Source organism: Diadema setosum, chromosome 15 (genome assembly GCF_964275005.1).
Source record: "Diadema setosum chromosome 15, eeDiaSeto1, whole genome shotgun sequence".
NCBI lineage: Eukaryota > Metazoa > Echinodermata > Echinoidea > Diadematoida > Diadematidae > Diadema > Diadema setosum.
The window spans coordinates 11,036,311-11,061,802 of NC_092699.1; the positions used below are offsets into that span (position 1 = coordinate 11,036,311).

The window sequence follows — 25,492 nt, forward strand, 5'->3', positions numbered from 1 at the left end:
TCTTCTCTGGAGTATAAAGAGAGAGAGAGAAAATGATCACATAGAGTCAAACAAATGTAACCTTTAAAAAACTATAATGGCATTTCCTGTGTGTGCTTTTGACACAGATTTTTTTCCCATTTTTTCCTTCTGATGCTAGTCACAGCTGTATTCAATACTGTGTATTAATCACAAGCTATAAAAAGACAACATAAACAATCTGTTTATTATGCTGTCGACACAAAGATTTGTCGAATTACAACTTGTAAAGGTCTCTCCCTACAGAAATGCACAAAATTCTGATATTTGTATTACAAAATAAATCAATTTTCATGTAATGATACTAGCTTTGAAAAATTAGATTATGGAATTGTCTTAAAATTTTCTGTCTTCTACAGGGTATTTTCTGGTCCACAATATGGATTACAGCAGAAGGCCTTTCCTACTTCCACTGCTGACTGTCGTGATGATGTTCTCCAGTAACGGACTGGCCGTGGAAGTCTACAAGTTCTACGAAGGGAGAGATGTGCTGATAAACTTCACTCAACCCATGTCAAATGACTCTACCTTAGATTATGAGCTTTACTCAATTCAGTCCGAATGCTACTTCTGCAAGAATGGAACCATGGTTCCTGGCTGCCTCCCACCTCAGCAATTCAGCCGTTTCTCTGTTCATAGTGTGAGATCACCAATTGACTTGAAAGTGACTCTCAGCATAGACACAATTAATTCCGCAGACAGTCAAATATACCTATTTGCTCTGAGGGAAGACAGAAATGGTGAAAGTATGGTTTTCACTCAAGATATCCACATTGAAGTTTTGCGTCCACCAAGTCCAGCAGAATGTACCATAAAAACCTCAGAGTATTCCCCTGCATGGAATGAGGTAAGCTGCACGTCTTTGCTTGCCAGTGACGGCGAAGGATCTCTCTACTGCTTTCAAGATGGGGAGAAGGCCCCATACAAGGAGTCGCCAGTGCGAATAAATGATCAGGTGACACAGATCTTCTGGATGAATGTCTGTCTTCCGATTAATTGCTGTTCATATGAGGAAACATTTCCATTAACATCTGCATCTTGTTCTCAGTTTGTGTATTCCATTCCAATACATACCACCGTATCAGAGAATCCCCAAAACCCTCCCCGCAGCCAAGCAGCTCTAGTATCTCCCGTACCACAAACCACAAAGAAAATTACTTTGTCAGAAATATGCAGCACAGAAAGCAAGAAGACAGAGGTCATGACACAAACAACTTCAAGTACTGTGCAAAGTGCACTTGCACTGGTGATACTATTCCCTCTCGCATTGGTAGCCTTTTACTTGTACCGCTATGAAAATCAAGTGGTGCGATTAACCCAAGTTCTGATGGCAGCCCATGTCAAGCCAGAATGATTTTTAAAAAAATAATAATAATAAATAAAAATATGCAGGGAATACACTGTCAGTGCCATCAATAACAGTGGGCTTTTCAGCACTTGGCATTTCCATCGGTACAAACTACAACATACTTTGTAGCTTCTTGCCAGCTTTAGACATTCCTACCTGAAGTTGTAGCCTTATAAAATGCGATTTCCATTGGTCAAATCCACAGTGCAATATCATCTTTCTTGCCAGTATTAGACATTCTTAGCTGATGTTGCAGCCCTCATATGACATTCCTTTGGGTAAGAAGTACAGCTATGTTTGACCATAACCTTTCAACTCTCACAATTTTAGATCATGTCAGTACTCATATGATATTTCTGCCCTTGTAATACATTCCTAATGACACTATCGCTCTTCAAGGAAATCTAAAGGGACATTCCAGATGATTTCTATACTTTTACATCATGCTGTACATAAATGTGTAATTCAGTGTGGTACAAGAGCAATATCAAAGCTAAATACTCTAAAAAACCCAAACCATACAAAGTATTTCATTGAAGGATGATGACATAAGAAGTTCACGTATGCCAATAATGTAGCAATGTATAGTAAATATCATTATATAATTACAGTGGGATTTACGTGTACACATACACAAATTAGCGGGATACAACAAATCTCAAGATTTGTATCACAATCAAAATCTCTAGATTTTTGCCTATGTGGACACAAGAATCGCACCAATTATCATGATCAGCATCACATTACAAATTCCAAGAAATCTTGCACTTATTTCTGAATTAATCTTTTATCTCAATGATTCCCCCAATGGCAACCATGTGTACGCTCGACCAAATAATCTCAAGATTTTATATCCCATCACAAAGCCCACATCACAACAGCACATCACCAGTATTAGTTTCAGTCAAAAAAAATTACATGCAGCTACAAGTATTTAGATGTACTTTAATCTTTTCTACCAAAACAAAATTACTACTGGATATGGAAGGCTATACTTATGGCCAATGGTGGCACTTTTTGCCAAAGTGCAATAATCTCTGACCTTGAACCTCCAGTGTTTTTAACGAAAAATCAATTCAGTGTATGCTACATTCCTAAACCTAAAGCAGTAGCCTTATCATGCTTATTAACTAAATGCAAAATGCAATAATAAATGAAATATGCTACAAAGGATTCTCTGACTTATCCACAGTATGGTTGCATAAACTTCTGGTCTTTCAAAGCTGCATGTTGATATAGCATAGTATCATTTTGACAGTTTCTCATGCTGGATAGCTTTACAATTTGGCTTCTACATTCACACTTTTGCAGTGTTTGTCAATTGGTGTAGGAATAAATGTAAATAGTTTCAGCTTTTAGAATTATGATCTCTTTCACATTTTACACACATGTAGGGCCTGTATCATTACTATTTCATTTTGATTTTCTGTAGAAAAAATACACACACGATTAACTTTTTCATTTTATTATCAATATTAAAAGAGAATTGATATAAATAAAGTTAGAAGGGTTGTCTTGCATTCAACACGTGAAGTACAATTTTTACATAAATTTCTGATAATGTTAACTACATTGTATGTAACTTCAGTATATAATTTTAGCACTTTTAAGTGTTTGCTAGCTTTGCAATTTTTTCTCTTGCACATCAATGCTTCTGCAGTACTTGGCAATATGTATAGTTTGTCTGACCACTCTTCGTAAAGTGTTTGCATGACTTTCTGATCCTCCAAATCACATGTACATACTGCTATTATCACTAAAGCCTTTTCCATATTTGACAGCTTTCAGTTTCTATGATACTTTTGTAGTGCTTGTCAACTTGCATTGTAATTGTTTACAGTTTTTACTACCAGAATCATAGGTTTTAATCATTGCTGCATAAAAGTATAAATGTGATAATCTGTTTTGCTTCTTTGCTAATCTCATTCTTTACTCTCTTTACTTTTTATGCATTTATCACGTCTTCTTTGAAATAAATCAATTTGTGATTTTCTTGTCAGTACGACTGTACAAGTAATTATTATGAAATAAGCATTCATAATACATCAAAGCACATACTGACAAAATGATTTTGATTGTAACATTAATTGATGTTGACAAAGATGAAGAATGATCATACAGATTAAAGATTTAAACAAAAAAACAAACAAACTTTAGTCTGCCTCCCTCAATCATATGCACATATCTACACTATATTTCTATAATATGCATATAATGTCAAGATGATGAAAGTCTTGTGAGAGGAACAGAATATATTCTGTAATGTTGTGCATCTGAGATACAGTCTTTGCCAGTGGCAATGACAAACCAAAGACATGTACTGTACCTAGAGCAGAGTGACAGAAACCAACAGTTTGATTTCTTTTTTACTGTCTTTTTTTCAACTATATAAATTACACCTTCCTAAGAGAATGTCATGCTGACAGTAATGGTGATAGCAATCAGATAACTATGATTTACAATGATATTGTGATGATGACAGTGATTGTGATCATGATGATGATCACAATGTTCGATGTGATGATGATTAAAAATTTTTAAAAACTGATGTGACGGTGATAACTGATGCATTTAAGGGCAATGGAAATAGCAAGGAGAATCAGAGCAAAGAAATGAATCTAAAAGAAATGATACACTGAATACATCCCCTTTCTTGATTTCAAATTCTTGCATAAAGCATTTCACTTACATACCATACGAAGAAATGAAATTGACGTGATGAAGAAATGCATATTTTTCCTTTAATAGTTGCCCATGTTGTCAGAATTCAGAGTCTGGAGTGGTCTCTCTCTACAACAAAGACAGTATACAGACTCGACCAGAAATAGTAAAAGTCAATGATTTTTGGATAGATTTTCTGATCTTTCTTAAACTGTATTGACATCTTTCACTGCAATTTCTGCATTCGCCAAATTCACATATACATTTAGAGTAGAATTTCCTTTTAAATACTATATACACAGAGTTGGAACACATTTGCATGATTACAATCATAATCACATACACTGGATTATGCTGTAAATTACTTTCCTCCAACCCCATCCCCCCCCCCCTCCCACAAACACACACACACACCAAACACCAAATGCTTAAAATATTAAATATCCAAAGTATGATATTTTGTTTATCTAACAGGTACAGGTAGCCAATGTTGACAATGAAGTTTGTTTATCTCCCAACAGTATAGTGTCACAATCACAGTCATATTCATACTGCACTACAGAGAAAAAAAAAATAACAAAAGGAAAACAAAACAAGAAAAAAAACCATAATGACCCACAGTAGCACATGCAATGAAAGTTTACTGAACGAAATGTGTGCTCACAACATGGGAGTTCCCCCTTCATTCAATAATGGTCTTTGACTTCTAGGACCCTGCTCAGTCATCCAGTTATACAGAAATCAGACTTTAACCTTCAATACACATGATAACATGTGGAGACACTGTGCGTCACACTCTGCCCTTGTTTCACTGTTTGCTGTTCCAAGCAGTTGCAATAAGTTGTACGGGTACCACAATTTTGTAGTACTATTCTCAGCCGGCATATTCAAAGTTATCCCAGCGTGGCTAACTTGCCGCATAACATGCCCACACTGTGTATGCTGTTCCTCAGGACTCATCTGCCTATCTCTTTTCACCTGAATTTCTACCCTTGGTCAACTACAGTATATCTATACTCATCTAGTGCAGCTCTAAAGTCTTCGAGCTTGTCGGTAAGTAAACTGTATGCTTGACAGTGACTAAAAATTTCATCAACAATACTTTCTAGATTTTAAGCCCTTGAGCATTAGAAAAGGCTGTCTCTTAAGTTGGTATGATCTCTTACAATTCTGACACTCAAATGATTGTATCTACAATGTCCTTTCTTAAGATTCTTTTCACCATATCAAATGAAAATGAATGATAATGGACAAGGAATGAATAGGAAATTTCAAGAAAGGCTTCGTCAGAGGTAGAGGCCAAAATTGCCTTTATTTTGTTATACATTATTTTCCTAAGGGAAAATATTACTGGCAGTGCAGATTTGCAACAGAAGCTTTCTACAATAGATGTACAGTCAAACCTGTCTATAGCGGCCACACAAGGGATACGGAAAAAGTGGCCGTTATAGACAGGTGATCCAACTTTGTGTGCATTGCCTACATGTACATGTATGTGTGTACGTATGCACACGTGTGTATCATGCATAGAACAATGCCGGTGTTTATGAAATTGTCGCACAGTAGTATACATGTAGCATGTGCACAGTCATGAAGAAAGCTTAACACTAATGCATTATTGTGACTGAATAAGTGATGAATGCAGCGGTAGCGATCACTGAACGCTGCCCAGGAATGACTGGCACGGCTAAAAAGCAGAAAAACACGCTGAATTATCGGCTCGGCTACGGCTCCATCGGGTTTTTGGCCGCTATAGACAGGTTAAAATCTACCGCGGGAAACAAAATTTGTGGCCGCTGGCCGCGTTAGACAGGTGGCCGCTATACACAGGGTCTTTAACATGGCTTTTCTCTCGGGAGGATTTTTCAGTGGCCGCTGTAGACAGGTGGCCGCTATAGAGAGGTGGCCGCTAAGGCAGGTTTGACTGTACATGTAACACACACCTATTATTGAGACAACGTGATAGTGATACAGAAACCCTTTGCAAAAGTTCCCTCTTGCTGGGGGGTTAGAGCGCTTCTATTGAAGACATTCTAATTAACTATTCACTCTCTGCACAGAGCTCAATGTGCAGGTCAGTTTGTTGATGGACTTGATGTATGTTCTGTTATCTGTAGGCAATTGTACAGCTTAAACTCAGTAAAGCTCGTTGGTATGTGCCATGCCCCAAGTGATATGTTAGTCAAGTCTTTTAGTACTCTGCTCTTTGCTTTCATTAAAACATGTCATCTTTGCGTTCATTCAGACAGAAACTTAAAATGACGTTCTGGAAGAATGTTTGGTCAGGACTTCTTTCTATTCCAATAAAATTTTATTTTCAGGACTGAGGCTGCTCTTCCTTAAAGCTGAGGGAGTCGGCCAAATTCACTCTAAGGACAGGGACCTCACGGCCATATTAGCAATCATCACTCAGATCAACGTCAAGCTGTTCTTCACTTCAAAAGCGGTGCTCCAGTGACACTTCATTGACGCTGAAATTACCTGCAGTGGTATAGCTTTATACATCCATTGAAGGTATTTATAGCATCCTAACTAGGTTTTGGTGTGTTTGGGTGTGCATGCATGCACGTATGAATGTAGTCCACGAGTATCATAAAAATCATTATACTAGGATATGCAAAACTACAGCATGCAAGCTCTGTGCGCTGTGCAGCAGTTTCAGATGAAAAAATAGTATTAAAGATTTGTTTAGGACCTCCCACATCACCTCGCTCCAAAAATCCAGACCAGAAAGTCTTTTTTACTTAGCCTAATAAAGCAAACACAGATGAACAAATATCTTGCACACTACCTAGTACGTGATAGAGCTACAATGAGCAACCGACCCATAGTGCAGCTACTGGTTCTGAATGTTACATGTAAATGGAGTAAAAATGTTTATAACTCATTGGCTTTTGATAACTGTACTGTATGCTGCCTTTTGTGGTAATGATCATGATAATGATAATGGTAATAATAATAAACGGTCTTTTTTATATCCCATTTCCAATAAAACTAATCAATGGGCTTTACATCCAAATTTGTCCCCGTGACAAAGTCAAGAAGAGTATGCAAACTTTTACAAATTCTTTTGCGATTATCAAAACCGAGGGTGATTAAAGCGGAGAGGGTGCAAAAGCTATGATAAGTATTTAGGAGCAGAAGTGTGTGGGCAATGAAAAACCAACAAGCATATCTCATATGATCTCTTGTCAACAGGCAGCCAATGTAATTGTTTGAGTAGTGGAGATAAGTGGTGGTTTATGGTTGCAAATTCTTGTTCTTGCAAAGGGCTAATGTACTTGATCAACTGAAAATTTAAGGGCATATGATGTGAAATTGTTCTGCAAGTTCTGATTTGCAAATTATGAACACTTGCAAAAATGTATATTATTAAATACATTAGCCAACATATGCATTGAAATATCTGGTTTGTGTGCAACAACTGATGGCTGGCATAGAGCAGAAGGTCCTTTCTTGGTCTGCAGTTTTATTAGGTAATCAAATATTTTGATATTATTCATCCATCAACTCCTTCTGGGATTAAATGAATACAAAAAGAAATAGAGCACACATGCTAAACACATTGCATAAACGCATTGTAAAAACACATTCTCTGTACATCGTATCATGATACCCATGCCAAGAAATAAATTACACAAATATATCCTGCATTGTTATTGAAAGGGCAGGGTAGACATGAGGTAAAAAATAAACCCACAGGCCTGCTCACAAATATCATACCATGACTGTCAATAATGCCTGTAACACAGTTTTTTTGTTTTTGTTTGTTTTGTTTTTCTCTTTCTGAGCACAAAGGGTAAAAAGGCCCGAGTGCAATACAAATCTTACTACTATAAAGCGCATAGTTAACATGTTAAAAGACCTTGTAGCATGAGAATTCATGGAGTGGGAAGGCTGCCCCAGTCTGGCAACCAATCATGCACAGCTTCAACACTGACCAGGTATACACAGCTAAGAATCTTGACTGTTCAAAGTCAACCATTACATCTGCTTTGATGCACGTACAAGTATATTCACGGACATGTGGCTATGGCTGACGGGCACTGTTCCTGGTTTTGAATGTACTGTGATGTGGTGGGTAGCGGATAAAGACCAACCTAATCAGACCATTCATGTTCCCACACTACTTGGTCTTACATTGTACATGTGACTTAGCTTCACTACATGTAGGTGGCTTTGCAGCTTGTTCATGGTCACAATCTTGATGAAAGATTATGCACTAAAGTAATCAAACCTATTTCCGGAGAGCTTGTAATACGAAAGTGTAATTGTGATCTCAAGATGTACACTTTGTAAAGGTAGCAAAAGAAAAACAGCATGTTGATGACAGTGCAAGGACAGAATATTTCATCAATATACCGGGTGTCCCAAAAAAGCGGGACAGTGGATTTTCAATACCTTGCGTTCTAAAAGTTATATATTTTTTGAGACTTCATTAGAAAGAGCATTTCTGCAGTTCACAAAATGATACCAAAATCATTAAATTTGGTTCAAGACTTTTTATTCTACACCCAATTCTGTAACTGCAGTCATTTTCAAATTTCGCTAGATTTTTGCGACGTATGAGCATAGAATTTGGGTGCGATACGCATTCCATAAGGTGTATTGTGTAAAGCCTGTTGATCCATGTCAACAAAAGATACAGATTTCACACTGGGCGCGCGCACACTCACAGAGACACACACACACTGTTTTTTCCTGGCCCGCGCTCAATGTGAATATAAAAAAATGTATATACACGAACAGTATACAAAAATTTATCAGACCAGACTTGACCTCCACAGCAGAATTTGGTAAAAAAAAAATATTCACAGGAAAACTGCCCCAAAAGCTCTATAAGTTCCTAGCAATACTCGGGTATCGCAATCCTCGGGTGTCACGCCCTCATACGGCTTGTCCCGTACAGTGAATCATCGCTACGAGTACAAAAGAGTCCAGAAGCTAGACTACATGTAACTGATGCACTGTTGTAAGCAGGCTTTACCGAAGAATTATAGATTGATGAAAGTAATGAATATCTTAATATGAAAGTCTGTTTTTGAATATCTAAATGACAGTTCGTCAATGTTTGATGATAAAATTTGTTCATCTCTTAACAGGACAGCATCTCCTTATAGTAAAAATGGATTACAGCACAAGGCATTTTCTCCTTGCACTGTTGACAGCACTGATGGTGTACCTTAGCAACAGTTTGGTTTTGGAAGTATACAAGTTCTACGAAGGGAGAAACGTGTCTCTGGAGTTCCATCAGCCTCTGTCCAGTGACTCCACCCCTGAATTTGAGTTTTACTTGATTCGACACCATGATGCTTGCAATTTCTTCAAAAACGGGTCAATAGTCCGAGGTTGCCTTACGCCTCAGCAAAGCAGACGTTTCTCCATTGAAAGCAAAAGAATGCCAACTAACTTGACAGTGACTCTCAGTATATACAATATTAGTATGACAGACAGCCAAGGATATCTACTTTGTGTGCTAGGCGACAGAAATGGTAAACACTATGTAGACAATCACATAGCCTTCATCAATGTTCAACGTCCCCCAGGTCCAGTAGAGTGTACTGTGCAACCCACTGAGAATTCAGCTGTATGGACTGAGGTTAACTGCACATCTAGGCTTGGTAGTGATGGAGAAGGTTCTCTCTTCTGCTTTCAAGACGAAGAAAAGGCTTCATTAAAGGAATCATCTGTTCGTGTAAATGATCATGTGACACAGATCTTCTGGATGAATGTCTGTCTTCCCATCAGTTGCTGTGCATATGAAGAAACATTTCCACTGACATCAGGATCTTGTTCCCAGTTTGTATATCACCCTCCAGCATGTACAACCCATGTGTCTGAGAATTCCAAAAACCCTACCAGCAGCCAAACAACTCCAATTACTCTTGGGCCTCAAACAGCCACTCAAATAAGCTCTTCAGAAAATATCAAATTCCCAACACAAACAGCTTCAAATTCAGAGTATGTTGCATTGGTGATATTACTTCCTATATCTCTGGTTGTCATTTACTTATTTTGTTATAATAGGCAAATCAAGCATAGTGTACATGTTTTGATGGTTGCCCCTGACAAGGCCAAAAAAAAAAAATTGTTGCATTGGCGTAACCCGCCCGACCCTAAAAATTCCGCCGACCCCATGTTTTTTTATTTTTTGTGTGCTATCGATATCAAATATCTTGTTGATCGCGATCGCGATCGCACAAACCCGGAAGTGGAAACGGCTCTGGGGATATCGGATGTACGAGGGAGAGATCTAGCGCCTCGCATGTAAGCCTTCCTTGATCAGTACGTCATCTGTTTCCAACACGGACACGTACTCTAACAAGATTTATTCAGTGTATACGTAGCATTCAGACTGCGATGTATTGTGCACAGTTTTGCCATAGGTTTCTTGTGTGGAGAACTTACACGAATCTGTATATGTGGGACTGTAATAGAGATCGCCGTGTGCGATGAAAAGATCGTACATATACATATGAAATTTGCATCTATCTTATCTAAGTCAAAATAGTAAAATATGAAGTGAAAACATTCAGGATAGGGATTTCAACATCTTTCAATTCTGTGAAGGGGTATAATTCCAGTAATATCGGCCTCATAAATAATTTGTAGAATAGATGAACACGGCACATTCGGTGCAGCAGTTGTAACTGTTTACTGAGCTGAGCACGAGTTTTACACGTAAAATGCAGGTAGCAAAAAAAAAAAAAAAAAAAAAAAAAAAAATCCGCCCGACCGACCCTATTTGAAAATCTCATGTTACGCCAATGCAACAATTTTTTTTTTTTGGCCCAAGCCCCAATCTAACAAATATGCACCACATACTTTGCAGTACTCTCATATCTATTTGTACTTTAAATACAGGACTCAACATTAACAGTGGCGCCCCACTGGCCACTAAAAACTGATGACAGGCCACCAAATTTCCAAAAAGACTATCTTCTGGATGGCCTGATTGGGCATCTATGATTCAAAGTGGATTGCTATGTTTAGATTCATTTTGTGCCTTTGCATTTCTTTTGCAGGCCACCAAAATTTCAGATTTAAAGATTTTAGAAGCTCGAATGGGCTATCGGAGAAAAAAAAAAAGTTAGTGTTGAGCCCTGAAATAACAAGAATGTATAAAGTCAGCCCATGTACATATATACCCTACATGACTGACAAACCTGACAAACTTAAGAATTCAATCTATTATGCATGGCTAAAATAGAGGATCTAATAGATGATTCTCTCTGGAATTCTCTACCTGCCTATATACATCTAGCCATTTCCGTTAATCAGTTTACGACTCTGCTGAAAACTTATCTCTTTTATTATAGTAGATAGTTCTTTGGAATGGTCCAGTTGTAGGTCGGTAAGTAAAAGTGCACACTGACTTTGATTTTCAGTACTTATTTATCACATTTATACACTGTATCTATTTTTTTCTGTGTGTGTGTGTGTTTGTATTGGTATTTTCGTATATATTTTGACTGAATATTAATTTCCCGTAAACTGTGTGCTTCAAAACATCTGTATTTAAGTGTCTTATAAATATATTGTATTGAAATTATTATCATTATTATTAGTAGTAGTAGTAGTAGTAGTAGTAGTAGTAGTAGTAGTAGTAGTAGTAGTAGTAGTAGTATTCAAACAGAACAGAGTTGATACTAACCTGGTCAATCATGAATAAAGCCTAAAAATATATTATTTTTTTAAAAGTTTTAAAAAGTATCATTTCTCTCCCACTTCTGTTTCCAAACTTGAACTTCAGAAAGTAAACTTTGCGCTTCAGACTTGGCACACAATAGTGACATTGTCCAATAACAAGTAGCACAGTTCAGTTAAATAGCAGACACCTTTCAAGTTCTTCTATCTTTATTTTCAATGCAGCCCTGCATCAAATCATTCTGTATGCTTCTCTTCAAATGTGTTCATGTCTGTCCTACAGCTTTGTGAAATGTCCTGCAATGATTCCCTATCAAATATAAAGCGCTAGTCTATCTTTTGTCTTTTCTTATTTCAAAAATGTAGATTACCTTTGCTCTTGTTTGATTTAATTCATTGTACATACCATCTGAAATATAACGTCATATAGGTAAAAGCAGGATACAAAAACAATAAATCATGGTCTATGTAAAGTAAACATACTCATGTATCATGTAGTGTTTTATATCAGTCTGTAAAATTCTGTAAATTGTTGATTTTATAAAGTGAGATATTTGTTCGTGTTAATATTGCAATACAAAAATTGTTATTGAAGATTTTCTTGATTTCAAAAGTTGTCACGTTCACATTTAAAAGACTCATGTACTATATGGCTGTAACTGAAAGAAAACACACAAAATCGTCAGTAGATCTGTCTCTGTAACCCACTGGTGCAATGGGATACAGCTGTACTTAAATTTTCACTGTAATCCTTTGTATCTATGTTTGACTGAGAATAAAAGAATCAAAGTGATTGAATTACAAAGCAAACTTTGACATCAGTTTATAAAATGCCATTTTGCTGTGATCTTCATTTTTTTTTTCCAGTTTTTAGCTATTATTGGTACCAACTGTAGTACCTAATTTTGACCTAGATACATTCAACCCATCAAAAACGTGAATAGGCTGTGTAATCCCCCACTCATTCTAAACAATTTGTTTCAAGACATTTATAGAATTACAGCTTCGTTAAAAAGCAACATTATTTCAAATTTTTACATAAATTTTCATCATGATTTTATCCCAAAGTCAACACATCATCTGCTAGCCCTGTATCAAACTCTGGCACTTGTTTATCCCAAAGGTGCCAAATCTGTGTAAGTACTGCCACTGTCACAAACAAGTTTTAAAACTCTGAATATCTCTATACATCCTGTATCTATACACCTACAGTGTACAACATAATTTGGCTTAAAGGGAAGGTAAACCCAAAGAACAATGTGGATTGAGTGAAAGCAGCAACATTAGTAGAACGCATAAGTGAAAGTTTGAGGAAAATCAGACAATCGATGCAAAAGTTATGAATTTTTAAAGTTTTGGTGTTGGAACCGCTGGATGAGGAGACTACTAGAGGATATGACGTATGAGTGGACAACAATACAAAGAAAATATAAAGGAAATTCCACAAAAATTCACTTTTCTAGAATTATGAAAAAACAATGGACCAACCGCTTTCAGAAAGCAGGGGGAATAATTGCTACCCTTAACATATATTAATATCAAGTTGATGGAATTTGTAATTTTCATGAAAAATGGATTTTTGCAGAATTTTCTTTATATTTTCTTGGTATTGTTGTCCACTCATACGTCATAACCTCTAGTAGTCTCCTCATCCAGCGGTTCCAACATCAAAACTTTAAAAATTCATAACTTTTGCATCGAATGTCCGATTTTCTTCAAACTTTCACTGATGTGTTCTACTAATGTTGCTGCTTTCACTCAATCCACATTGTTCTTGGGGTTTATCTTCCCTTTAACATCTTCTGGATGTGACCAATATATCTTTGAAACATACATACAGGTTTGGAGATTTAGACCCAGTCCCTAAGCCTTTACATCCTGTAACATTCTAACTACTTTAAATCCTCTGGTCTTAAAAAATAATTCCTGCAAAGTTTGGGAGAGTATTAAACCTTGGGCTGAAAGAAGATGAAGGGTTATCAAAATGAATATAAATGAATGCATGAATGAATGAATTAATTAATTAATTGACCAATTTTGTCAAAGAGACTACCTTTCTTTATAAATATGAGTTTTATCACAAGAACTTGTTTGCGACTTATGCAATAATAGATCCATCACTCCCAGTCAAGAACAGGGATTCCCAGAAATCTCCAGGTCAAGTCAGTCTTTCCATTGCATAGTATCCTGATGCTATTGGGTTTTTATTGGTCGGGAATACAGGTTGTATGCTCTGTGCCAGAGATCATGGGTCACACCAACACAGCCACAACCATACACAAAGGACTTTTATCATAGAGTGAATGACTCTTGTATTAAAAAAAAAAAAAGAACTACATTGTAAAACATGATATCGGCACCTATTATTCAAACAATAGCATGCGCGCGCACACACAAAGAAAGCCAACCACATTATTGAAGGACAAATTCTTTCAGTCCCATGGACAATGTGTTCACGTAAAATGTCAGTAGGATTTTGTGCCACTGGTCCTGTGAAGGGTAAACCAAGAGTTGCACTTTGGACTGCTGCAGCTGCCCAATATACATTGTATGTACAATATGCTTTGTTCACTGGGCACCAATCTCATAAGTAGCATTTGAAGGTATGCCTTACCTCAACCAGGGAGGAACCTCCATGCCTCAACCTCCGACATCAAACACACATGTCATCATAACAAAACTGACGTCTGGATTAACTTGGATATATCAAAAACGGGTATGCAGTACATTTATAAGATTTTCTGCTGGCTCTCTTTAAAAACAACCTGAGAAGTGGATTTGTGTACCCATTCTAATATACACTGAACAAAAAAGGGAATATACAGAGAGAATACTGATTTTCTACTAAGTGATCAACCCAAGTTAATGTGGAGTAGTGATCTTTAAATAATAAGTTATTACAATGATAAATTTTCTCATATTCATAAATATTTGAATTGTTTAAATTTGACTGTTTTCTTCATTAAGATGAAGAGATGCAGTGAAAGTACAGAAAAGTATTGCTCTTCATGGTACCTAGTACCTGGTACCTAGACAAAACAATTATTAAACCTTACTTTTTCTGTGTGAGATAATGAGAGACCTCTTATAAAACAAGAACATGTAATTCCAAGAGGAATTCAACATTTATTTGATGAAATTTGGTTTTGAAAAGGCTGAGATACCCAAGACAGAGTGATCCTAATGAGAGGTGGGACCTGTCTTTTATTACAGGACCGTTTTGTTTTACTCTGTTTTTGAATGTCTCCAAAATTTCCAAAACCAATATTCAACAAAAGAAACTTTGAAATCCTATTAAAATGGTACTGTATGCTCTCTACTCTTTCATAAGTGGTTTCTCAGTATCTCACAAAAAGTTAAAAGTCCAATTCTTATATGCACCAATACTACACCATCCCTTTAACATAATTGTAAGCTTGCTGAATTACAGATGTCTTTAAAAGCACAAAATTATATTACACAAAATTTATCATTCAAATTCATGAGATTCTTCCATAGAGATGTTTTCAATGCAACTGACTGACAAATTGCCCTACATTGAAGTAAATAAGCACTGAATTGATCAGTGTTTTTTAGTAGAAGCCATGATTAAAAAAAAAAAAAAAATGATGGGTGTACATACTCAAGGAGGATTCAAACCTACACCCGTCTGATCTCCGGACAGGTGTCATCATAAGGATTAGAACCAACATTTGTTGTCGAGAGGAAGCTCGATGGTTTAGTGGAGATGAGACCTGTCCGGAGATCAGGCCTGTCCGGAGATCAGGAGGTCGTAGGTTTGAATCCTGTTCCAGTGTTCCAGTATGGCTACTACTACTATAAAAAAAAAAAACACCGATCAATTCAGGGCTTATTTACATCAATGTAGGGTAATTTGTCAATCAGTTGCAATCAAAATTAATCATATTTCATGCAATAATAAAAGCTATGAAACATTGGATGAGAAATTGCCTTTAAATTATGTCTTCTGCAGAATGATGTCTGGTTACACCAAAGATGGATTTTGCCAGCAGGCATTTTCTTCTTGCCCTGCTGACAGTACTGATGTTTCTCACTAGCAAACTGGCTTTGGAAGTTTACAAGTTCTATGAAGGGCGAGATGCATCCATAGACTTCACTCAGCCCATGTCAAATGATTCTATGTTTGAGTACGAGCTTTACTTGCCTGACTCCGGTTGCAACTTCTGTAGGAATGGAACCATAGTTCCTGGCTGCCTGACACCTCAGCAACTCAGACGTTTCTCCATTCATAGCAAAAGATCATCAACTGACTTGACAGTGACTCTCAGCATTGACACAATCAGTTCAGAGGACAGTCAAATTTACCTATTTGCTATAAGAATAGACAGAAATGGGCAAAGCTATTTTCACAGTCAAGATGCTTACGTCGATGTTCAACGTCCACCAAGTCCAGCAGAATGTACTGTGAAACTATCCAAGTATTCACCTGCATGGAATGAGGTAAGCTGCACGTCTATGCTTGCCAGTGATGGTGAAGGATCTCTCTACTGCTTTCAAGATGGGGAGAAGGCTCCATACAAGGAGTCACCAGTGCGAATAAATGATCATGTGACACAGATCTTCTGGATGAATGTCCATCTTCAAATCAACTGCTGCTCATACGAAGCATCATTTCCAGTAACAACTGAGTCTTGCTCCCAGTATATGTATTCCATTCCAACACATGCTACTGTATCAGAAAATTCTAAAAACCCTCCCAGCAGCCAAACAACTCCAATTACTGCTGTGCCAAACACACATGCACAAAGTACTTCATCGGAAAAACTCAGCACTGAAAGCAAAAGCACAGAAGTCACAACACAAAAGACTTCAAATTCAGTGCATGGTGCAGTTGCACTGGTGGTATTATTCCCCCTTTCGCTGGCTGCCATATACTTGTATTGTTCTAGAAGAAAATGAAACATTGAATCAAAGTTGCAAAGGTAGTACCTATCTACTCAAAGAATGACAAACGTCTGGTAAATACACTGATAACGCTTTCAATGAAGACCAGTTCCAAGAATGACAGGTTTTTATACATGCCACTGGCCTGTACGTTTGCCTGATTGATATTGAAGATTAGAACTTAGAGCACTTTATTTTTTTTGCCGATCCAAATTACATGGACACATTAAAAAAAAAAAGAAAAAACTTCTTTAGAAAATCAGCGGCTTTAAAATATTTGTGTATGTTTGCTGATTACAGAATGATTATGGTACTGCATTGACTTCAAGTCCAAATAATTTGTTCTACAATCGCACTGCAAAACTGCTTTAGCTTTCTAGTTGTGACAACTGCATTTGGGTGAAAAAAACTAAAAATATCGCTAATGTCACTATGGCGACTGGTATGCCTCCGCCATAACGCATGGTTCTCCTAATAGTACAACCCAAACACATAATGTCTCCAATGACACTTCGTGGTGGAGGCATAAAAAATGCCCTCCATTTGATATCTTGATATTTTTCTATTGTGACTCGTGAACTCTGACCTCTCTTGAACTGAAGGATTACATTCCAATTCAATACTATCCTTCTTGCCACATTATTATACACCACTAGACATTCCCATCTGGAGCTGGCTGCAATATCAAATTCCACTGATCATGCTGTTAAAGTGATGTTTTTAATCATATCCTTTAACTTTCACACTATTGTTTCATTTGAGTGTACTGCCTACTTATTTATGTACCTCCTTGAAATACCACTACTATTATATAGTATATTCCAAGACAATACAAAGGCTATAAGAGAACACAGCCCAGTTTCTTTAAACTTTGACCTACAATTTACTTTATCATTCCATCTATCTACTGCCTACCCAACTCTCTTGAAGGTCTTCTTTATCCAGAATAGCCTCTTCAATGTTGCCACTACTGTAACAAAGGGCCCTGCCATTATTATTATCCTAGCGTTGCCAGGTACCCATTTATACACCTGGGTCGAGAGGGACATCATGGTGGGTAAAAGCATCTTGTCCAAGGACGTAAGCACTGAGTGGGAATTGAACTTGGGTCCTCTGATTAGGAGTCAGGAGTCTTATCCAATATGCAACAGTGCCCCCATCTTTTCCTTTTTATAACTTTCTGTTACCAATGCAAATTCCCTGCCAAAAGTTATTATGAGAAAGTGTCATTCATCATTAAAGTGCCCTGACATTGACATCACTTTGAACCTTGACCCTACGACAGTAATGTCAACCTTGTTTATACAACATTGCAGTATTCTAACAGTTGAAGACATATGCTGTTTGTTTGCTTTGTATTCGGAAGAACAGTACAGTATCTTTACCTTTTATGCCAAATACATGTGTAGTAGTACAATATTTTTTTTTCTTGGGGGGAATGGAAACTTACTAAATATTGAAAGAAAGTAATTTAAGTTAGCATATATCTGCTATGTTCATATAATAGAAAAACTATTTTCCTTTTATATTTCTGTCATTCCTACCAAGACTATGTAGTGCACTGCCCTTAAAACATCTAAAGCCATGTGTTTGAATAGAACTTACTATTATAAATAGTAAATGTATTGATGCATCAATAGATTCCAGTTCTATGTCTACACAATATAGGAATGCAAGTAACACTGCTCATGATTGTCTTGAAGATATAAAAGACAAAGCATAACTTTCACTTCGTTTACAATTTCAATAGGGGACCACAAATACAATATGATTCTACCAGCCTCTGGCCCCTATAGGCAACACACGCATCTATAGGCAACACTCGCATCAAAATAGGGAAAGTGAAACTTTCCCTATTTTGATGCGAGGTACATCCCTCTCAGCAAAACAGTCTCGGAAGCTGAGAATTATATTGTAAAAGTCTTTCACTGAGGCAGTCACTACGACAGGAGAATGAGAAGATTTCAGGAGAAGGAAAAATGTAAATACCATCGAGAAGGGATATCTTGTTCCAGTACAATCAAAATTCACACTGGAAGTAGTAGAAATACACTCAGCAAAAAAAGAAAGTAAACACGTTTTCCAGTTAGTATTTTCCATAAAAGATTTAAATAATACCATAAACCATATCAAAGATTATTTAATTGGCTATCAACCAGGTAGATTTATACAAAGGGAAATTTTACACATGAGTGGGCACATTCTTTTTTTGTCCTCCAAGGCAAAAAAGTAAAAATTGCAGAATTGGACATATTGAAATTCATTAGCAAATGCACTCCAAAATAGCAATGATTACAAAAGTCCAATCTAACGCAATGAGAGACATGAATGAAACAGCAGAAATAATTCTCCATTCCCTTGTTTAACTTTATATTCAAAACAAAGACATAGTGGGGAAACTGAAGGTGGAACATAAGCATTTTCCATCAATTCAAACTTAAAATGGCCTAGTAAGCCGTAAAGGTGACAAAATCAACAGAATTTTTTCATTTTACCATTTAATGAAGGAATTAAAGAATGCACGAGACAAATTCAAGATCCAAATATCATTTCAAATTTTCTTAATTTGGAATAACGTTTCAAATTTAACTTTCTTTGTTACTATGATTTTTCTCTTATGTCTTTGACTGCAATTTGACAGAAGATTCTTCATTTTCCTCCATATTCTTTGGCTTTTCTTAATCATTTGAGGATTACAGAGGCATTATTGAGATCATAGGTTGATTTTTGCAAATTAATTTGCATTTCTATTGTGTTAAATTTGTCTTTTGTTCTTATTACTATGTGGAAGACCAAGTACGCTTGAATAACAACTTGCCCATTTTGCAATTTTTACTTAGTGCCTTGGAAGAGAAAAACGAATGTGTTCACTCATGCATAAAGTTAACATTTTCATTGACCTAATAGGTTGATAGCTAATTAAATCACCTTTAAAATGGTATACAAAACACCATTTTTAGCCAGATAGTTTATGAGAAAGATAAACTGGAAAAAGTGTTTACTTTCTTTTTTTGTTGAGTGTATGACATGGTCTCCAGTATGTACGCACACCTTCCAACCTTTCTGACTGAAAAAGTACTGATGATTTAGCTCAAAAGTAGGAAAGAAAGAACAGTTCCCATAAGAGTGCAGTAAAATTATTTAGAAAAACAGGAGATTCATGTTAAAACAAGAGCTGGGAATGGTCAAATTTCAGATTCTTTTCTCCAAATTCAGTATGGTTGGGCGGTCTGTGTAAGTGACTCAGTGAGAGGAATGACTTCAAAGACTTCTGTATATAAGCCAGTCAAAAAGCAATAATAATAAAGAAGTAAAGACGTAGTAAACAAAGGCTGTCTTGCCTTTCCACATGTTGGAAAATGTTGGAATCAATTTTTGATCCTTTCACCCTATTTTAACTGGGGGTGGTCAATAATACCCCAACATTTCGCAGGATGATTTCTCAACACACAAAGATTTTGCAGCAACATTTCATCACTTTTTTCTTTGAAGTCTCCGCATACTGTGAGACCAAACTTGCAAATTTCAGGTACACTATTCTGAAGTTAAACGGACTGTAAAGTTCTGTTTAAGATGAGGATTTAGCTTTTAACGTTTTGCAAGATATTCAGAAACCACTCTATAAGATATCAAAGAGCATGCAATTCTAAGGGGTATAAAATGTTTAATTGATGAAAATCTGTTATGAAATGGCTGAGATATCCAAAAACAAGGTGAAACAAAAGAGATCCTAATAAAAGGCATGGCCTGTAGCCTTTTATTATTTTCACTTTTTTGGACATCTCAGCCATTTGAAAACCAATTTTCATCAAATAAATGTTGAAAGTCAGAAACCTTCTTAAAATCACATGCTCTTTCATACTTCATAAGAGGTTTCTCATTATCTCACTTCCAATGTTATAAACCGTAATCCCCATCTAAAACAGTACTGTACAGTCCCTTTAAGTAATGTTTTGCATATAAGCATGTCGGCCCAAAAACAGCTCAAATTTGTGATATTGTGTGCAAGTTGTTTTTTTTTTTTGTTTTTTTTTTTTGTTTTTTTTTTTGTTAAATTGATATAAACTTATATCAACTTTTAATCATTAAAATTCATTGATTCTAATGAACCCAAGTGCTCAAAGACTGAGGGAGTTAACTGAATCCATTAGATCACACAGCATGGCAAAACCATCTTGCTCTCTAAACTTTTGCAAGTCATAACTTTTGAAGTGTCCAATTTTTCTGAATGTTTCACTGGTCTACTTCTCTGATTTTTTTTTTTTTTTGGTTTTTATATACAGAAACAAATTCACCACTGACAAAAAATTGTGCAAACACTTGACTCAACTTGGACATCAAATACAACATTGTTCTCATAAACTGGCCTTGGACTAAACTTGGATTCTATATTTTAAAAAAAGGTATGTAGTCCAGTTTTGTGATTTTCTGCTGGGTCTCTATACAAGTTTATTGCCCATAAAATAAACTGAGAAGTGAATTTGTCCTCTCTGTTTATTTTCAATCCTAACAAAAATACACTGACCAATTAAGAATGGTAAATATACTAGGGAAGAACACTATAAGATATCTACAGTACCACCAATTTTAATTTTCTACTTCAGTGTACATAAATCAGGTGTATGCATTTGAAGGAGTGCTAATGCAAGATCTGTACACTAGAAGTGATTTCAATTGATCAATTCTCACACGATACAAGTTGTGTATCTAAAGGTATGACTGTTTCTCTTCATTAGAATGCAGAGAGAGAGAGATGCATAATAAGGCATTACTCCTCATAGAGTATGTGGACAAAGCAATGAAAGCCGTACTCCCCTATACATGTTTTGGACACAATAATTAGCACAAAGAGAAAATTTCTTCTGACACTTCTCTTATTTTCTGACACTTCTCTTATTATTTTAAACACAAGCTAGAAAGTCATTAAAAAAAAAATCTACTAGTGTTACCACTCAGTCATCAATAATCAAAGGATACTTGTAAAATTACAAAATAGTCACTTCATAGGGCATTTTGATGTACATTTTGTACTTGTAATTTTAGGCTTGCTGAATTACAGGCCTTTTAACTCTATCTTGACTGGGGGGTCAAATTGAACCCCCCCCCCACCCCATTTCGCTGGATGATTCCGCAACGCACAGAGATTTTGCCACGCCATTCATGATTCTTTTCTTTGAAGTCTCCTGCATATTTTGAGACCAAATTTGAGACATCCAGGTACACACCGTTCTGAAGTTACGTAATGTTTTGCAATGCATGTCAGCCCGAAAACAGCTTAAATTTGTAATTTTGTATGCAAATCCAAGATGCAAAGTTGTGTTTTAATGTTAAATTGATATCAATTATATTATCTAAACTTTAAATCATTGAAATTAATTAATTCTATTGCAAATAAGCTTAAAAAAGTGTCTACAACACACTTCAGCAAAAAACAAGAGACAACAAAAGGTAAAAACAATAAGATAAATAAGAAATCAACAAAACAATACAAAACAAAAGAAAATAATTTGGATAGAATCATTTCTTTGTTAGAAAATTATGTCATATGTCTTGAGGAATTCTGACACAAAAAATAAACAATCCTTCAGCCTTTTTAATAAGGTTGCAGGCGAAACTAAGATGTCATGCATAAATTTGCATAATGAATTAATTGAAAATAGAAAATAAATATTTCTCTTTTGTATAACCATATAATCTTGTAGTTGACATCCAGCTCTATCTTCAGGCAAAATTTTGCAGTGATCACGCGATCAGGGGTCGAGATCTGAAGGGGGGTGAAATTGCCCCCCCCCCCCCCCCCCCCGCCCCAGTAAAAAACTAGAAATGTTGCTACAGCGACTCGCTACAGCGACTGGATATACCCCCGCCAAACAACATTTCATAAGCTTTGGTCAAAACAACATTTCATAAGCTTTGGTCAAAAAACTGAGGAAGTAGTTAAATCCGCAAGATCTTTCCTTGATCTTCTGCCATTAATATGCCATTACCATGGCAACATACTTTCGGGTACTGTCGAAAAATGCGTCTTGCACACCTACAACCAAAGGCACACATCTGTACCAAGTTTCATGGAAATTGGGCAAAAACTGAGGAAGTAGTTTGCAACACAAAATTTTCCATCATTTTGGCTCATAATATGTGAGCGTGTTACCATGGCAACATACTTTTTGTAACTGTCAAGAAATGTGTCATGCTGACCTATATCCTAAGACAAACATTCAATATGAATTCCATGAGAATTAGAAGAACACTGATGAAGCAGTTTTGCCATGAAGCATTTTGCCCTATATTTTACCAATAACATGCCGTTACCATGGCAACGCACTTTTTGCCACTGCCGAAATATGTGTCTTGCACATTAACATATTCAGATGAACATCTGTACCTAATTTCATAAAAATTGATCAAAAACTGTGGGAGGAGTTCGCGACGCAAGATTTGTACCCATTTTTGCCCATAATATGCCGTTACCATGGCAACGTACTTTTGGATACTGGCAAAAAATACGTCTTGCACATCTACAACCCAAGGCACACATCTGTGCCAAGTTTTATGGGAATCGGTTGAAAACTGAGGAAGTAGTTCGCGACACAAGATTTGCAACGGACCGACCGCCCAACCGACCGACCGACCGACCGCCCGACCGCCCGACCGTCCGCTGATTCCTATATACCCCTTCAAACTTCGTTTGGCGGGGGTATAAAAAAAAAAAAAAAATAGGTTTCAAATAGCCCAGTTAGAAAAGGGTTAAATGCATGATATTCAAAATCAATCATATTTCATGTACAGTAATACTAGTAATGATATGTAGACTGGATAAAAGAATTACCTAAAAATACTGTCTTCTGCAGGATACTGGCTATAAACACAAAAGATGGATCACGTCAGCAGGCATTTTCTTCTGGCCCTACTGATGATGTTCCTCAGTAACAGACTGGCTTTGGAAGTGTACAAGTTCAATGAAGGGCAAGATGTATCCATAGACTTCACCCAACGTATGTCCAGCAACTCTACCTTTGAATACGAGCTTTATTTGCGTACAACTTACCGTGGTTGCTATTTCTGTAAGAATGGAACAATGGTTCCAGGTTGCCTCACACTTTTGCAAAGCAGACGTTTCTCTGTTCGCAGCAAAAGAACATCAACTGAATTAACTATAACTCTCAGCATTGACAAAATTAATTCCAAGGACAGTCAATATTGTTTATTTGCTTTGAGGGAAGACAATAGTGATAAAAGTCATTCTTTCACTCAAGACATACAAATAAAAGTTGTGCGTCCACTAGGCCCTGCAAAATGTACCGTAAAAACCTCAGAGAATTTAGCCTCATGGAATGAGGTAAGCTGCACGTCTTTGCTTGCCAGCGACGGTGAAGGATCTCTCTACTGTTTTCAAGATGGGGAGAAGGTTCCACACAAGGGGTCACCATTGCGAATAAATGATCATGTGACCCAGGTCTTCTGGATGAATGTCCGTCTTCCAATTAATTGCTGTTCATATAAAGCATCATTTCCACTGACGTCCGCACTTTGTTCCCAGTTTATGTATTCCATTCCAACACATACCACCGTGTCAGAAAATTCTAAAAACCCTTCCAGCAGCCGAACAGCTCCAGGAACCACTGTGCCACAAACAAGTGCACAAATTACTTCATCAGAAAAACTCAGCACAGAAAGTAAAAACACAGAGGTCACAACTCCCAAAACTCCAAGTGCTGTGTATGGTGCAATTGCACTGGTGATATTATTTCCTCTGTTTTTGGTAGCCTTGTTCTTATGGCGATATAAAAAGGTAAAAATGAAATATTAACTCATGGTTGTAATGGCAAAATCTACATGTATCTACCCAACACATGAAAAATATCTAGTGAATACACTGATAATGCCTTCATTGAAGACCATACATGTCTAAGAATGGCAGCTTTTTTATAGAATGCCACTGGCCTGTACATTTGCATGACTGACATAGTTGTGATTGAACTGAGCTTTTTGTTTGCATTTTTATGTTTTATCTCAGGACCTTGAGGAAAGACAGCTCATGCTGATCAAGTCATCATGAATAGATATGTTTCAATAAAATGAACATTTTGACTATAATACTGTAGGACATCAGTGGCTTCAAATAATTGTGTTTCTGTTTGTTGATTACAGAATTACTCAGTGCAGTCCAATTCATTTGTTCTACAATCATACTGGAAAACTGCCCTGGTGTTCTAGTTGTGATCACTATATTTGGATTTAAACAGGCCCTCCATTTTGATATCTTGATGACATTTTTTTAAGTGACCTTTCTTGATCAGAAGAATTACATTCCAATCCAATACCATCCTTCTTGCCAATTATACACCATCATTTATTCCCACATGAAGTTAAATGACTGTTATGCAGTTTATAGTGACATTTGATCATGCCCTTTAATTTTCACACTACTCTTTCATTTCAGTGTTCTGTCTAGATCTATCTTAGTCCCTCCTACTTAATCCTATTTAATACTACAGTATATTTTAAGATGTTGCGAAGGCTGTAAAAGGATTAGCCAAGTTTTTGTACACTTTGACATTTGTGCTACACGTATAATTTGCTCCATCATTCCATGTATCTTTTTTATTCAGGGCAGTCTCTTCAGTGTTGCCACTGCTCTACCAGAGAGCCCCGTTCTTATGTACCCTAGCGTTGTCAGATACACATTTATACACCTGGGTCGAAAGGGAAAAGGTGGGTAGAAACATCTTGTCCAAGGACAAAGGCACTGATCAGGAATCGAACTTGGGTCCTCTGATGAGGAGTTGGTAATCTTACCCACTATGCAACAGCGTCCCCATCTTTTCCTTTTTATAACTTTCTATCACCAATGCAAATTCGTTGCTAAAACTTATTAGAAGAAAATGCCATTCATCATTAAAGTGCTTTGAT

General features: G+C 36.6%; 5 protein-coding genes across 6 annotated transcripts in view; 4 read left to right on the top strand and 1 right to left on the bottom strand.

The window, feature by feature from the left end:
* LOC140239201 (F-actin-capping protein subunit beta-like) overlaps nucleotides 1-25,492 on the bottom strand; it is a 191,202-nt gene that overhangs the window by 131,707 nt on the left and 34,003 nt on the right. The window lies entirely within an intron of this gene.
* Nucleotides 398-6,485, top strand: LOC140239095 (uncharacterized). Its single transcript, XM_072318988.1, has 2 exons — nucleotides 398-1,238; nucleotides 6,349-6,485. The coding sequence occupies exons 1-2, from the start codon at nucleotides 398-400 to the stop codon at nucleotides 6,483-6,485; spliced, it is 978 nt and encodes a 325-aa protein (XP_072175089.1).
* On the top strand, nucleotides 9,153-11,074 carry LOC140239096 (uncharacterized). The gene is made up of 2 exons (XM_072318989.1): nucleotides 9,153-9,988; nucleotides 11,053-11,074. The coding sequence occupies exons 1-2, from the start codon at nucleotides 9,153-9,155 to the stop codon at nucleotides 11,072-11,074; spliced, it is 858 nt and encodes a 285-aa protein (XP_072175090.1).
* LOC140239097 (uncharacterized) lies at nucleotides 15,671-17,277 on the top strand. The gene is made up of 2 exons (XM_072318990.1): nucleotides 15,671-16,366; nucleotides 17,236-17,277. Exons 1-2 carry the CDS (start codon nucleotides 15,671-15,673, stop codon nucleotides 17,275-17,277), a joined length of 738 nt encoding a protein of 245 aa, XP_072175091.1.
* Nucleotides 23,454-25,302, top strand: LOC140239098 (uncharacterized). The gene is made up of 2 exons (XM_072318991.1): nucleotides 23,454-24,317; nucleotides 25,192-25,302. The coding sequence occupies exons 1-2, from the start codon at nucleotides 23,454-23,456 to the stop codon at nucleotides 25,300-25,302; spliced, it is 975 nt and encodes a 324-aa protein (XP_072175092.1).